The 15,136-nt window shown below is 42.0% G+C and overlaps 2 protein-coding genes across 3 annotated transcripts; one reads left to right on the forward strand and one right to left on the reverse strand.

Moving 5' to 3' along the window:
* Window positions 1-147: 147 nt before the first annotated feature.
* On the reverse strand, window positions 148-1,763 carry LOC125891537 (uncharacterized). The gene is made up of 4 exons (XM_049580897.1): window positions 1,688-1,763; window positions 1,207-1,485; window positions 630-773; window positions 148-431 (listed from the first exon to the last, which is right to left on the reverse strand). Exons 1-4 carry the CDS (start codon window positions 1,761-1,763, stop codon window positions 148-150), a joined length of 783 nt encoding a protein of 260 aa, XP_049436854.1.
* Window positions 1,764-5,694: 3,931 nt separating this feature from the next.
* LOC125892035 (uncharacterized) lies at window positions 5,695-8,088 on the forward strand. Of its 2 annotated transcripts, XR_007449678.1 has the most exons (3): window positions 5,695-6,854; window positions 7,103-7,575; window positions 7,888-8,088. XR_007449678.1 is itself a non-coding variant. In XM_049581761.1 (2 exons), exons 1-2 carry the CDS (start codon window positions 6,002-6,004, stop codon window positions 7,105-7,107), a joined length of 858 nt encoding a protein of 285 aa, XP_049437718.1. In that variant the 5' UTR covers window positions 5,695-6,001; the 3' UTR covers window positions 7,108-8,088. The 2 variants fall into 2 exon arrangements, 1 of the variants encoding a protein (XP_049437718.1); XM_049581761.1 differs by having other exon boundaries at window positions 7,103-8,088.
* The last annotated feature ends 7,048 nt before the right edge of the window (window positions 8,089-15,136 follow it).

Raw genomic sequence — 15,136 nt, forward strand, 5'->3', positions numbered from 1 at the left:
ACAAATAACGTGTCTACTCTACAGAGAACAAAAAGGAGCAGGCTTGGGTGAACAATTTGAAATGGAGGCCTCAGGGACACCTATTTTTAAAAAACGGACAAGCGTGGTTTGTTCCCTGCAGAGATTGTTGCACCATTAGCTAAAAAGCTACTCACAATGTTCAAAATTTAGCACAACAGGGCTGGCTTCAAAAATTAATTTGTGTATGTGAAATTTCACATACTCCTTACGCTGGGGCGACAATCTCTGCAGGGAAGGAACCAGGCTGAGGAGGAACATTTCATCCTCCGAGGGAGGCTGACGAGGAGGATCAGGTGGAGCAGGTGGACCAGGCTGCGCCTGCCTCTTGAGGGCCTCCAGGAGCAGCTCCTCAATTTGGCTCTGCCTGGTCTCTCCGTCCTCCCTCCCTCTCTTCCTGGCCCTTCTCGTCACTGTGTGAAATGGAAACATATTTTTTGGAAACATAAACTGCTGCGTCCAATCAATTCAAAAGGTCTAAGTTACACAATATCTAAGTGAATATTTGTTAAAATACTGAAATCAGGCAACAGACAAAAAGATATGAGTCAAACTGAAAGTGACTTTGAAAGGTACTTTTCATGGTGAAAAACACCATGCAAAAATTATACCCATACTGTTGGGTGCTCTCCCTCGTGCAGCAGCAGGGGCAGTGGCAGGGCCAGAAGAAGAGCCAGAAGCAGGGCCGTCAGTGGGAGAGGCAGCAGGAGCAGGTTCTGTGTCACTGCTGTTGGGAGAGTCCAGTGCTTGGTGGTCTGTAGTAGTGACAAAGGTGTCTTTAGTTTTTTTGTTACATTTTAATTGTCTCAATCATTCTAGCTTTCACTGTCAATTACAGCACAAAAAGCATTTTACAAATGCACCCATATTAACACATCATACAGTTCCAGCCATGGTAATATCTAGCCTCCACAACCCTTTAATGCAGCGATGACTTCTGGTGTTTTTGTGTTCTTCCATGGGCTTGTTCCATTCAATATCCAAGTGTTTTAATTTCAGGTTTTGTAGGTGAGAATACATATTAGTATAGGGTATTTTCAAATCGTCTTTGTCTGTATTTATAGTACAGGCTGTGAAAAGAAATCTCTATACTGAGACATCTATACAAGTCAGTTATCCATCGATACACAAATCTCTTCTATAAGTTTGCAATGCTTTATCTGTGTGCATCTTCATCTGTCAACAAACCTCCAGACTCAATCCCTGAGGGGCCTGCTGCCTCTCCCTTGTCCTCGACCGGCCCTGCTTCCGACTCTCTATACTCTGCGGCCCTATCCTCGACCCCCCGACCCATGTTGCCGCTGGTCTCCCTCGGGGTTATGAAGGGGTCGAGGAAAGAAAGGACCGCAGAGTACTTCCACCTCTTCACTGGCCCTGCCGCTGCCCTGCTCTTTTTCTCTGCCTCCTTCCTCCTTTCCTTTAAATAAGTGTCCCTGAGGCTCTTCCATTTCTTTCGACATTGATCCACTGACAAAAAACACAATCGGTAACGTTAACAGACAAGTACGTTATGGCGGGGAAGCCGGCTGTGCTAACTGGAGCTAAGTTTGTGCTAACGTTAACGTTCATAGTACAACCATTCTGCAAACTGATAAAAGACACATATTTACAGAACCAGGTACACCAGTCTCCTTGGCGACTTTCACCCAAGCCTGCTCCTTTTTGTTGCGGTCTCTGTAGAGTAGACACGTTGTGTCATAGAGCTCCGGGTAGCCGCACACCGCGATTACAATCTTCTCCTCCATCTTGGCATCAACAACTGAACGTCGGGGCGTCAAGACGTCACTGACGTCAGTGACGTTGGGAGAATCTCAACAATGATTGGCTTTCGCGGTACAGAGTCACGCGAATTCGCCTCAAAAGTTCAATATTTTCAACTCGAGCGATGAGGCGTTGGACGCGAATTTCGCGTCTATCGCGCCGCGTCCATCGCGACTATCGTGTCCATTGCGTCCATCGCGGCACGATAGACGCGTCCATCATGCCGCCTGGCGCGAATTCGTCTCTAATCGCGTCTTTGCATTCACTTTGCATGTAATCTTGAAGTGCGAATTTGCGAATTTGCATTTGGTGTGAACGCACAGTGCGTCACGCGCGTGTAATTCGCTTCACATGCGCCCGGTGTGAACGCAGCTTCAGAATGATAGTCAGCTTTATGTATATCCATCACGAAATACACCTCTGCATCATTTTTAATTAAAATAATGAGAAGCTCTCCAAACTCCATAGTCTCGTCATTTTTTGACACAAGGAAATGTCCTTTCTTACATGCTGTTCGTTTGTACTGTTTGTCTGTGAAAACACTAGTGTTGTTTTCTGAGAAGCCAAACTCGCTCACTGCTTGTTTAATTGTCTCGCTGTAAAGGTTGAGGTAAAATGTACAGCTGTCTTTGCAGAGGCTGACTGCTTCCAGACCCCACTGAAACATAAGCCTGAAACATCTGATGTCTCTCAGACAAAGTAAGGCAGATATTTGCCTGGCACATCTCTTAAAGTAGCTGTGCTTACTTTCAAATCGCATCGTCCACAGTTGTATCGGGGGCCAAACTTCAAAATTAGTGCCGGATAGTGTCACAAATAATGATGCTTTGGTTTTAATTTACACTCCGGGAACAAACACGTCCTTGATTCCAAATATTCTTGGATTATAATGTCAAGATAGGCTACCTGTGACAGAGAAATCTTTTGTGCACAAACCAGATCAACAATATCTTTAAGTTGGAGAGTTAACTGCCACACCTCATCGTCAGGACTTTGTACTTTGTCGCCAATTAAAACAGGCAGCAACCTCAAAAAGTTCCAGTTCTGGATGGCTTGGCCAGAAAGCTTGCGCCCCTCATTGACAGTACATGGCTTTGTCAGTGCATCAGACCCTTTGTACTTGAACTGAGTGATTCGCCGATTCAGAAGTGTATATGTAAACCACTTCTTTTTCTTGATGAAATATTTCAAGTACAGTGCTACATCATAGGGTAACACTCCCTCAAACACTCCCTTTGACGTCCTCCCTGCCTCCAGATGCGATATCATTGACAGCTGAGTTGTAAGTTTCAGGGGTGTGCTGTGGACCACAGACGTTTGATCATTATTTTCAAACTCACTTCGTGTAATTTTGCAGTATCTACAAAAATACTTGGAACAACTAAAGTTCTCTGTAAACCCCTGTATGCCATGTGACCCGAGGTTGTCACCTGCAATGCAATACAGTGCTCCTTTAATGGTTTTATTGCCCACAGAGATTCCATTTTCCTCCAAATCTTTTAAATCCTCTAACATCTCTGAGAAAAGCTTAGCACATCCAAACTGTTTTAGGTCCTTCTCTCCACACAACAACACAAGGGACATGTGATCAGTATTTGACCGCACATGAGCAAGCAAATTTGCCAAAGAAAGATAGACAGCTAGGACTTTATGTTTTTTTTTAGCAGAGCCAAGTGGATTGGCGATTTCAAACGCATCCTGATACAAAATTAGCTTCAGGCAACCTGGATTTTCAATTAAGAACTTGTTTGACTTAAAGGTATGTCCATCATTTATGTCACCAAACTCCTGTGAGTCTGTTTCTTTACTCTGTTGTGACACTGAATTCTTCCACAACTCAGATTCTAATAAGGTGTTAAATGTTTGCTTCACTGGAATGTAGTAAGCATATCTTTGTGACATGTTTTCATCAATCCCTAATGTTAGTTTTTTGGGCTCAGTGTACTTAAACATATTTTTGAATGTCTGAGCTCTTGAATATGTTGTTCCGAGTGGCCCCTGATGGCAGGCAGAGAATAGATCTGAATCTCTAACACAATCACAGATTTTAGTGGCGTCATCATCTGTTAGACTCATGTCATTTTTTAAAAGTGAACAAAGTTTACTTAAAGTGTAATCCTGTCCTAACTCATGCAGATTTTGCATCTCTTCAACAATAGTCTGTATTGTTGAAGCTGGGAGAAGGAGCTGCCCTTGCAATCTTAGATAGAATAAACAAATATTCCTGAAGAAGGTCTCACTGAAATTCTGTGGGAGTTCTGTGAGCACTGTTTTCACTAGTCGATGGATCTGGTGAGATTTGGGAAGCATCCTCACATACAGTGCCAGGAGACTGAGACACTGTTTCCCTATACATATCATTTATGTTTTCCACACAACATGCTCCGTGTTTGCGTGACATATGAGCAGTGAAGGATGATTTCTTGAACACGTTTTTACAACCAATTATAGGACATGATACAGCTCGCCCTTCAACTACATGCTCTTTCAAATGGTGTAGGAGCTCTTTTACAGTATGAAACTGGCGCGCACACAACGAAACGGCACATTTCAAATCTGTGACAACTGCTCTACTGTGAGGCGGTTTGGGCACATTGTGTATGCGGTAGAAATGAGCTTTGAAAGTGGCATATGTGCAAAATGTCCATTTGCAGTCATCGCCAACACACTGGAAAACACAATGCGGTTCATTTCTATAGCTGTGTTCACACCAAACGCGAATTCGCAAATTCGCGCGTCAAGATTAAATACAAAGTCAATGCAAAGACGCGATTAGACGCGAATTCGCGCCGGGTGGCGCGATGGACGCGTCTAGCGTGACGCGATGGACGCGATAGACGCGAAATTCGCGTCCAACGCCTCATCGCTCGAGTTGAAAATATTGAACTTTTGAGGCGAATTCGCGTGACGCTGTGCCGCGAAAGCCAATCAGCGTTGAGATTGTCCCGACGTCACTGGCGTGTGTCAACAACAATAAACTGCTGCTCACCGGAGACAGATGGACAGACGCATCGCAGCTGAAATGGACCGCTTGTAGTTGATGTCCTGCCGGGAGATCCTGGCGCCAGCCCTCGCCAACAGGTCCTCAAACTGGGCCCCAGTCAGCCTGAAGTACTGCTGAAAGCGGCTATCATCCAGACGGAGTTCCTGGAGGAGGTGGTGAAACTCACCGAGCTGGATGCGCTTCTGCAGGATAGGGTGAACCCAAAAACGACAGCGTTTGGCCCTCCGACGCATTTGGGACTTCCAGAGGAGGTAAACAACAAAGCAGCGATGGTGGTTATCTTGCCATGGTCGTCAGTGACGTCTTGATGCCCCGACGTCCGGTTGTTGATGCCGAGATGAAGGAGAAACTTATCATTGCGGTGTGCGGCTACCCGGAGCTATATGATACGACATGTCTACTCTGCAGATATCGCAACAAAAGGAGCAGGCTTGGGTGAAAGTCGCCGAGGAGACTGGTCGACTTGGTAAGTTCTGTAAATATGTGTGTTTAATTAGTTTGCAGAATGGTTGTACTATTAATGTTAGCGTTTGCTTAGCTCCGGTTAGCACAGCCGGCTTCCCCGCTACTAGCACGAATGACGCGATAACGCGAATGAACAAAATGGCAGGCGTCCAAACTCAGGCGGCGCGAGTATCATCTGTACTCTGCAAAAAAAGACTGTGCTATGTTGCAGTGTCTTGAAATCAGTGACTTGGTGGATTTTTATCCTTTAACATCCTACATTGTTAATGGGCACCAAATGATTCCACTGAAGCACAGCATCTTCTCCAGATAAACATGATCTTGGGCACTGGTGGGGAAAAAAACACATGAATGGTTAAAAACATTAAATATTGCATGCTATTTTTCTCATTTTACCAGAAATGACAGACTTGGAGCCAACATTTTTTTGCAGTGCCATCAACAAGGTCTTGCCTGACCTTGCTGAGGTATCAAAAGATATTTTGGAGAAGACCTTGCAGTCCCTTGGCATCAAGACGAGTGACGATTTTCAGTTTCTCAAGGAAAGTGATTTGTTGACGGCTTTGAGGCCTATTCAGGCCAGAAAAGTGCTCGCTGCGTGGAAGCTGAGATGTAAGTATTCCAGCATAGGATGCAGTCAGCCCTGGTGCTGACTGGGTGGATACGTGCCAGGTTCCATGGGGCAAGTTCCCAGAAGAACTCGTTCAGACTCTAGAGAGGGGAAAACGGCCGAGCCCTCGTCTAAGAAGGGTGATGGTCTGCATTGTCGTTTCTGATATGATGCGGAGAAGTTCTTCAGTGAGTAAGAGGACCTCAACAGATATTGCCAAAAAGATGGTGGCAAAGTATCCAAAATCTTTGCAAGACGTTATAGAGGGAGATATTATAGGCCCAGGATACCACTCTCTTGTGAAACAACTGCAAAATAGAATGGAAAATGTGAAGAGATCTACAACACCAAAAATAAGAAAAAGAAAGAGACACACAGAGGATTCTGACACAGATGAAGTCCCTCCAGAACAAAGAGCAGCAATCCAGGACACCTATGGGTGCATCAAGTGGGATGTAAAATTCCTGCCCCTTGGAGAGACCCCGGAGAGCCAGCAAGAGAAGCAAGAAAAACTGAGGCGGATGTCCCAGCAAACTAATGCAAATCCGGAGGAGATTAAACAATTAATGAAGTCGACATTCTTCACACAACGTAAACAAGTAAACCAGGGGAAAAATATAAAATACCTCCTGGAAGGCTGGCCCTCTTGGTTCAGTGAACTTGGCATGGGTGTGCATTTCAAGGAGCTCACAGGAATAGCGCTTAAAGAAACTTTCATACAGAATGTGGACCTGAAGGGAAAACGGCTCCTGAACTACATGAGTACATTTTGCATGAGCAAGAACAAGAAGTTCCTGCAGGCTGCAACGAGGGTGAAAATGTTGAGAGGTGCTGAGCTGAGCGGCTGCTCCGAAGATGTGAAAGAAATGGTCCTGCTGCTGATGGCCTATTTTGAGGAAAGAGAAGAGATGATGCTTTCTAATGTGGAGGACACCTGTCTGGCAGGGGAAATCCAGATGGACAAGCTCCCCGTAACTCCTACCATTATTGTTTGTGGTAAGTTAACTTTTTGTTGGTCTGTTTCTTTTTATGTCTGGATGAATTCATGGTGCTTGTTTTTGTTATTGTGAACTGTATAAATCCTGTGTTTGTCTGTCTGTCTCTGTGTGTGTCTGTGAGTCTGTGTCTGTCTGTGTGTGTGTGTTGTCTCACTGTCTGTCTGTCTGTCTGTCTGTGCCCAGAAAAGTTTCAGGAGTTCAACCATTCGTTTCACTTACATTTGTGTGTGATTCCTTCTTTTTTAGGGTGATCCTGCTTTACTTCCACACGGTTTATGCTCAGTGTTGACAGAACCATTGTTCAAGAGAACATCCCCTCCTTTGTGTTGTCAATGTGTATGATGTTTGGAAGCTAATACAGCTTCAACATTCACTACCCATCCGAGCTGGCATCCACCCTAGAGTTCCTGCAGAGGTGTGTCATTTTGGATTGTTCAGCCAACATTTTCTCTGTATTGAACTGTAACAACAACAACAAAAAAGTAAAAAAGTTGCTTGATGTGATATTTCATTGTTGTTGTTTTGGAAGTTACTTTATCATTAATACATTTTGTCTGTTTTTCTTCTGTTTCCCGAGGTGCTTTTTCTCCATAAATCCTGAGAAGGGCACGAAAGTAGAGAAGAGCAGTACCTCCCGTCTACACTTGAACCCCAGAGTCCTCACCTTGATCCAAGACCTTTCAGATCATGAGTGGCGGGACATCTGACTATGGACTCAAGTAAGCCATGGTTTGTGGTGATGTCCCTGTCACAGATAAAACTTTTCTTTGGGTGGGTTAGTTCTTTAAACTTTAACAGTAAACATTACAGATAAAAATCTTTGTTTGAAGTTGTGAGTTTGATTGTGTTTGTGAGTGTGCATGTGAGTCTGTGAGTCTTAGTGCATCTGTGAGTCAGTCTGTCAGTGTCTGTGTGTGCGTCTGTGAGTCTGTGTGTTTGTGAGTCTCAGTGTGTCTGTCTCTTTGTGTGTGTCTGTAAGTCTGTGTATTTTATCATTAATATATTTGTCTGTTTTTCTTCTGTTTCCCAAGATACTTCTTCTCCATCAACACAGAGGGCATGAAAGTGGAGAAGAGCAGCAGTTCCCGTCTACACTTGAACCCCAGAGTCCTCACCTTGATCCAAGAAGGTTTCTTATGGTTGCTTAGTTACTTAAGCTTGCATTATTATGTTACAGATGAAAATATTTGTTTGAAGTTGTGACAGTCTGGTTGCACGTGTATTTCTTTATATTCAAGGCCTTTTCCAAATGTTTTTTCCAAGAGGAAAAAGAAAGGAATAGTTTAAAATTAAGAAAAACAAAACACACACAACTGTTGAAAAGTTTTTGAAAAGTATTTTGCATACCTTTTTGAAATAATAAAATGGGGGTTTGAAATGACAAGTTGGTATTGTATTTGTTTTTTAAAAGTTGCTGCATACCACAGGTTACAGTTCTCTTCACATTTATGGTAAAAGTCAAAAAGAAAGTGCAGTTTAAATGTAACCATCAAATATAGAAGCGGTCAATCTTCTACCTTTTAATGTATAGGAAAAAAGAAACCTTTTATCTGTGTCCCAGTCACAGTTTTCTTTAGGTGGCTTAGTTATTTAAGTTTTAACAGTAAACGTTACAGATGAAAATCTTTGTTTGACGTTGTGTCAGAGTTTGTGTTGGTGTGTGTGCCTGTGAGTCTGTTTGTGAGTCTTGGTGTGTCTGTGAGTCTGTCTATATTTAATACTCATTTAATGAAAACATTCCTCAGAGAATTCAATGATAGCATGTAGATGTTTATTTCACTACAAAACATTGCTATTAATACTACAAAATATATTACATGAAACACAACCTTTTACTAAAATAAGCAGAAAAATTCAGTAAAATTACTGTCTTATAATGAGGCTTTTACAGTTTAATAATGCCTTGTGTGTGATGTTTTTCAGTGAAACTGAATGGGATTAGATGTAAAATAAGCAGCCACTGCATGTAAATTGTACAGGAAAAAATGGCTTTAATAAAGGCATAGTCATGCTAATTTGGCTGAAAAGGGATGTTGAATTTACCAGTTTAGCATGTGATTTTTATAATGTTATTTTGTAAAGGATAACAGTTTTATAAAATGTAAAATTTACAGGTTGTTCTGTAATGTGTTTTACACTCTGCTGTATTTTTTACAATATTATTAACATTATTAACAACGGTTTTTACAGTGTATGTCATTCTTTTCTTTAGTCTTTCTTATTCTTAGCATATAGGTGCCAGCAGAGGAGGAGGAGGAGGTAGAGAGGGGGAGGTAGAGAGGGGGAGGTAGAGAGAGAGGAGGAGGTAGAGAAGGAGAGGAGGAGGTAGAGAGGGAGAGAAAGAGGTAGAGAAGCAGAGGAGGAGGTAGAGAGGGGGAGGTAGAGAGAGAGGAGGAGGTAGAGAGGGAGAGGAGGAGGTAGAGAAGCAGAGGAGGAGGTAGAGAGAGAGGAGGAGGTAGAGAAGGAGAGGAGGAGGTAGAGAGGGGGAGGTAGAGAGAGAGGAGGAGGTAGAGAAGGAGAGGAGGAGGTAGAGAAGCAGAGGAGGAGGTAGAGAGGGGGAGGAAGAGGTAGTGAAGGGTTAGGGTTAAGAAGACTTTGGTCGATATACCTTGGTTGTCTGCATTTTTCACAAACAGCAAGACTTCCTTTTGTTTCATATCAGTTAACCTACTTTACTGAAGAACACCTGTATAGTCAGAGCCTTTTTTTAATCCAAGTAGCGCTTTCTTTTTTAAAATATGAAACCTTTACAGGTTGCTGTGTGCTGCACAGCACATGTGAGGTCCAAGAATATACTTGTGAAAACCAGGACTTGGACAACCAGAAGGATGCAGCAGAACCAGAACCAGAGGAGTTCAATGACAACACTGACAACCTTGTCGGGCCACAGAGAGTGAGGGAAGCATTTACACGCTATTTCCGTGAAGTGTCTAACTAGGGTTACTTTATGAGGACTACAGACACCATGGCTTCAGTCATGTAAATATGTCCCTGCATTATTTTCACCTTTACAAATGCCCACTTGAGAGAAAAAGAGGAACAGACAAGCTTTTTTTTTTTTACTTTGTCTTTATGAAACGCAACTTGAACATTTAAAGTGCATTCAAAGTTAGGTTTCCCTACTGTTCAGTGGCAGTGTAAACCTTTTTTTCTGTCAACAAAATGTGATATTTGTAAAATCACGAAATGTAATAAAATACTTGAATATTTTTTTTGTATTCTTGAACATTTGATGTGTAAAATCCATAAATCATAAAAAAATCATAAATCCATGGTTTGTGAACCTACAGTAACTACTAGGCAGGTTGTACTTTAAGTTAAAGAAATATCTTGAGTGTAGCATATTATGTCATTAGGGTAATCATAACCCATAACCTCAACATTAATGACATAATATGGTGCTCTCAGAAGACATTTCAATAACTAAAAATCCAAATTCCAACTACTAGACTTTCACAAACTGTCACTTGATAATTAAACAATAGCTAGTAATTGATCAGATGCATCATAACATGTATGTTTATGAGTATGACTTATCATGTTCTGAAGTAGTTCCAGAAGAGTTTCCACTGCCAGAGGTGACGGAGGGAGTTCCAGAAGAGGTTGAGGAGTGTCCAGAAGCAGTTCAACTCCGCGAAGAGGCTGGACTTGAACTTATGATGCTTGACAGTGATGTATCAGCAGACTCAGGATGTGTGGGCTCATCTAGGAAAACATGGATAGATACCAAGTTTGAGTTCAAGCAGCTAAGTTACCAGGTGAAATGGGTGGCTTTAACAATTGTATTAGCTAATTAGTTAACTGTAACTTAACATTATGATAGCAGTAACACGACGCTGAAATTATCTTCCAGCTTCCATCAGGCATGTCAAACCAGGACTAGATTACAAAGGAGACTCCATAGTTTCATAAAAACACACTTTCAGACTTGTGAAACCTTTATTCTATTTGTGAACATGCAAAAAGGGATATTTCACAGAGTTTTTCCCTTGACTTTTTCCCAAATGTCCCTTTTTTAAACTTTCACAAATAGAATAATGGTTTCACAAATCTGAAAATGTGTTTTTACGAAACTATGGAGTCTCCTATCTAGTCCTGGTTTGACAGGTCTAAATAACGTTAGTGGTTTAGGATGTGGACCATAGGCGTCATTTAGGTATGGCGAGGTATGGCAGCTGCCATACCTTGGAATCGGGAGAAAAAAAAGAGAGAGTTTCTGTAGTCATCTTACTCGAGGACCACTGGCTGGTTGTTTTCATAGTATTGCACTTAAATAGGTCAATAATATGCTCATCAGTGAATACGAGTGTTATTGAATCAAATTGTTCGCCACTTCGCTCCTCCGTTATGAGTTATGTGAGTTACCGTATATTTCCAAATAGTTGCCGGGTGGCAAATAGCTGCCGGGCACCTAATAGCCGCCTGGGGTTTGACCCCATTTTGCATATTAAACACCAGTCCAATTAAATGCCCGTGCGATTATTTCCTCATTCATTGCCTCATGGCTGTCCCTCCTTAAGAGACTGTTTGCGTTTTTACGCACAGGTTGGTGGTGATGTGGTGCACATGACTCGTGTTACGGATGGATGGACGGACGGACAGACAGCCACGTATCTAAAACAGGTAATACATCTGGCTACATCTTTCCCACATCAAATATCTGTGATCGCCTTAATACGCGTGCGTAAAAGCGCACACAATTCCGTGTCAACACCTGTACTCATTGCAGCCCACTCTTATAAGACCCAATAATAGTAATAATAATAATAAGTTACTGTGGACCTATATGCCATGCCTTAATAAAATTACCAGAAGAGTTTGCTGAAAAGCAGGTAATGTCAGCCTGAATTACTCACGTGCATCCCCGGTGAAAATCGCTGACATGCGTGGGGAATACAGCTTCTACAGGCTCGCCATAGCTTACTGTCAGGACTCAGGGATCAGAATTCGGGATGGCGGACCGTCGGAATGGCGATATTTCGGTGTGGCGGCCTGTAACTGTTGGTTAAATGGCCCGTTCGGTTGGTATTCAGATAACTGGGGCTTTACTGGTATAATGCAATAGCACCACCCAGCGGTGAAACCCGTGTACACGAAAAAAATGACCCACTCTAAATGTTAAGAGATTTTTGTACACGAACTCACCCCTACATTATACAGTATTTTTGCACTAAAAACATACTGGACAGGAACTGTAGCCAAATAACGGCCTGGTGCAGGTCAGTGCACAAAAAAAAAAAAAAAAGCAAATAGCCGCCTGGTTCTTTTAAACGCCTGGGGTCAAAATCGATTTTGTGAAATAAACACCCGGGCTACCATTTGGAGAAATACGGTATCTATGTGTTGTAAAAGCATTTTGCTCTGCTGCTGTAGACAGCCTGTCTAAATGATGTCTTGAAGCCTGTCTGATTGTATGTGGGGTTTTTTTCTTCATGTCGGCATGTTAAGCTTGTATTTTCGGTCTCTGGAGACAAATTGGCCTTTGTTTTACTGTTTCATTCACCGGACCCCTTGGTTATCTTCTAGAAATGAGCTTGTAATTAATTTATTTTCTTTATTTTCTGTGAAGTTAAACACATGACTAGTGATAATGAAACGTCCACTCACTGTCCGTGGTGCTGAAATATGCGCCGAAATAGGTCTGATGTTTTCACTGCTCTCACCAAGTCGTGCATTACATGCAGACATGAGGTATTATGAATGTGAGAAACAGCTTCATGTCCTTTGAAACAGTTTTCAATAGCATAGTATGTACTTCTGATAGGTCAAAGACCAAAGTGAAGTTTTATATAAGTTCATATTTTTGATCAGTAGCTCTGTGACGTCATGTCATATTGCCATACCTTAGCGTTTGCTGAAACGATGCCCCTAACCTGGACCTTGTCAAAGCTGGAAATAAACATGCTAACTTCAGTGTCGTTAGCAGTACTCGATTTGTAGCTAGCTAATTAGCACTAGCTGCAGCTAACATGCGAGCAAGTAACCTATGTAAGTAGGTTACCAACTTTACAATACCATTATACATTAGCCAGTACACGACAGTTAAGCCTAGCTAACTAATGTTACTCACCTGCATTGCTGCTCCTAACGTTATCCAAATCATCTTCCTCGCCTTCTTCGTCGGGAGCAGAGCTGTCCAGCGACATCAGTGGATGAACACTGGGCTTGTCCCCAAAGATGCTGTCTAATAAATCATAAAAGGGGCAATTGTTTCGCCCTGCCCCACTTTTGTTGTTGCCATCCTTGATCTCTTTACATTTTTACACTTTTTATCTTCCCCTGACACTGCAGCCACGTCCGCCTGAATCCTCTTTCTCTCAAAGAATGTGAAATATCTTTGTAAATCGTCGCATGGAGTGACGTAGAGACGTAGAAAGACATCACAGGCAGTCAAAACCAAGTGTTTGGAGCTGTTCAGACTGAGACACATTTGTCTAAATGCGATTTGAAACTACCTCCCAAAGGTGGTTTCGATCTGGTTTGCAAAAATTGGATTTCGTGTCATTTATGACTGTTCAGACTTCATAAGAGTCATCTGGTTCCAATCTAGGTTGGCTAAAAATCGGATTTTGGCTGGCGGTCTGAACAAGGCCTTAGTAAAGTCACTACTTGTAGTTATGCTACTGCCCAACACTGGGTTCTGGTTTAAAGATCTTTTCCCTCAAACTAAGAGAGATGCAAACACTGAAAGAAGAATTGATAAGCTAGTTTTGGGTTTATTTGACTTATTACAGTTCTTGGAATGAATGTTTTGCCACTTATTTCAAGAAATTTTGCACTTTTCTTATGCCTAGATATTTTGTCTTATTTCAAGAAATCTTACCATGTGTAATTATCTTGTATTATTATTTTTCTTCTTATATTAGATCGTTTTTGCAGTGTGGTCTCAGGTGACCTTGTAGGTGAAGATGCTGGCCATGGAGGTCCTGACCTGGTGTGATTACGTGAAGTCTGAGGTTAAGAGGCCAGTTCGATGTGCCAAATTCACAGAAACGACATTGAAGACAGCTTATGGTAGTGAAATGAACATTAAGTTCATGGGCAACAGCTCTTATGGACATTCCTGCAGTTAGCATGCCAATTTCATGCTCCCTCACAACTTGCAACATCTGTGTCACTGTGTTGTGTGATGAAAGGTTACATTTTAGAGAAGCATTTTATTGTGACCTTCCCAGGGCACACCTGTAAGGTCTAAAGTAAATCATGCTGTTTATTGAGCTTCTTGATATGCCCCAGCTGTCAGGTGGATGGGTTATCGTGGACAAGGAGATGTGCTTACTGACACCGATTCTAAGAAATTTGTGACCAAATTTGATGAAAGTCTTTTGGGTGCATTAAAAAGTCTTAGATCTATAACTTAAACCTGTGAAAAATGGAGCAAAAACAAAAGTGTTAAAATTTGTGTTCACTGCTTGTTATATTATTACCAGTAGATTCATTTTTGGTACATAATAAAAATATATTTTTTTGGCAGTTACAATATAGATACGCTTAAGGAGTATAAATGACAGTGACTCCAGATAAACAACCCATCCATTTCCATTGAAATCAAAATACACATATATTGGTGACGTGAACAGATACTGATAGCTTTGCATTAAACCCCTTAAAGTTAAACGTATGACATATACCTCAGGTTCTTGGTTAATCACGTTTCAGATGGTGCCACGGAATTCATCTTAACTTTCAAATCCAAGAAAAAAACATTAAAACTAATTTGCATGTGCACAGTGCAATACATAAATCATAAAAATTACATGTAGGTCGTCTTTGCACAATTTCCCATGAATCACTGGCAAATAATTTGTGTCCAAATGGTTGTTTAAGACCTTTTGTGCTACTTTGCTGTCCCAGTATACAGTCATCTCCCAAAAATGATCAGAATCAGGGCATCAGGTTTCACATAGACATGAGGAGGGCTGGACTGTGGGGGGTGGAGGAGGTTCAAGGACACTATGAGGAGGGACATGTCACTTTCCCAGGCTTTTGACAAGCCAAACAGCTGATACCCCCAATCCAAACATCCATTCTCTGCTCCCACACAGATATATACATGTATGTACTGCACTGTGTGTGTGTGTGTGTGTGTGTGTGTGTGTGTGTGTGTGTGTGTGTGTTGGTGCTTGTGATGTTCTGCCAACGAAGGAGAGTTATGTCATGAGAAAAAGAGGGAGAGAATTGAGACAATGATGTTTTTTCCCCATCAGCAGCAGGATGATGATAGTAGAACAGCAGCTGTGTGCCCAATCTTTCTCTCTCTCTCTCTCTCTCTCTCCCTCT

This window comes from Epinephelus fuscoguttatus, linkage group LG7, assembly GCF_011397635.1.
Source record: "Epinephelus fuscoguttatus linkage group LG7, E.fuscoguttatus.final_Chr_v1".
NCBI classification, from domain to species: Eukaryota; Metazoa; Chordata; class Actinopteri; order Perciformes; family Serranidae; genus Epinephelus; species Epinephelus fuscoguttatus.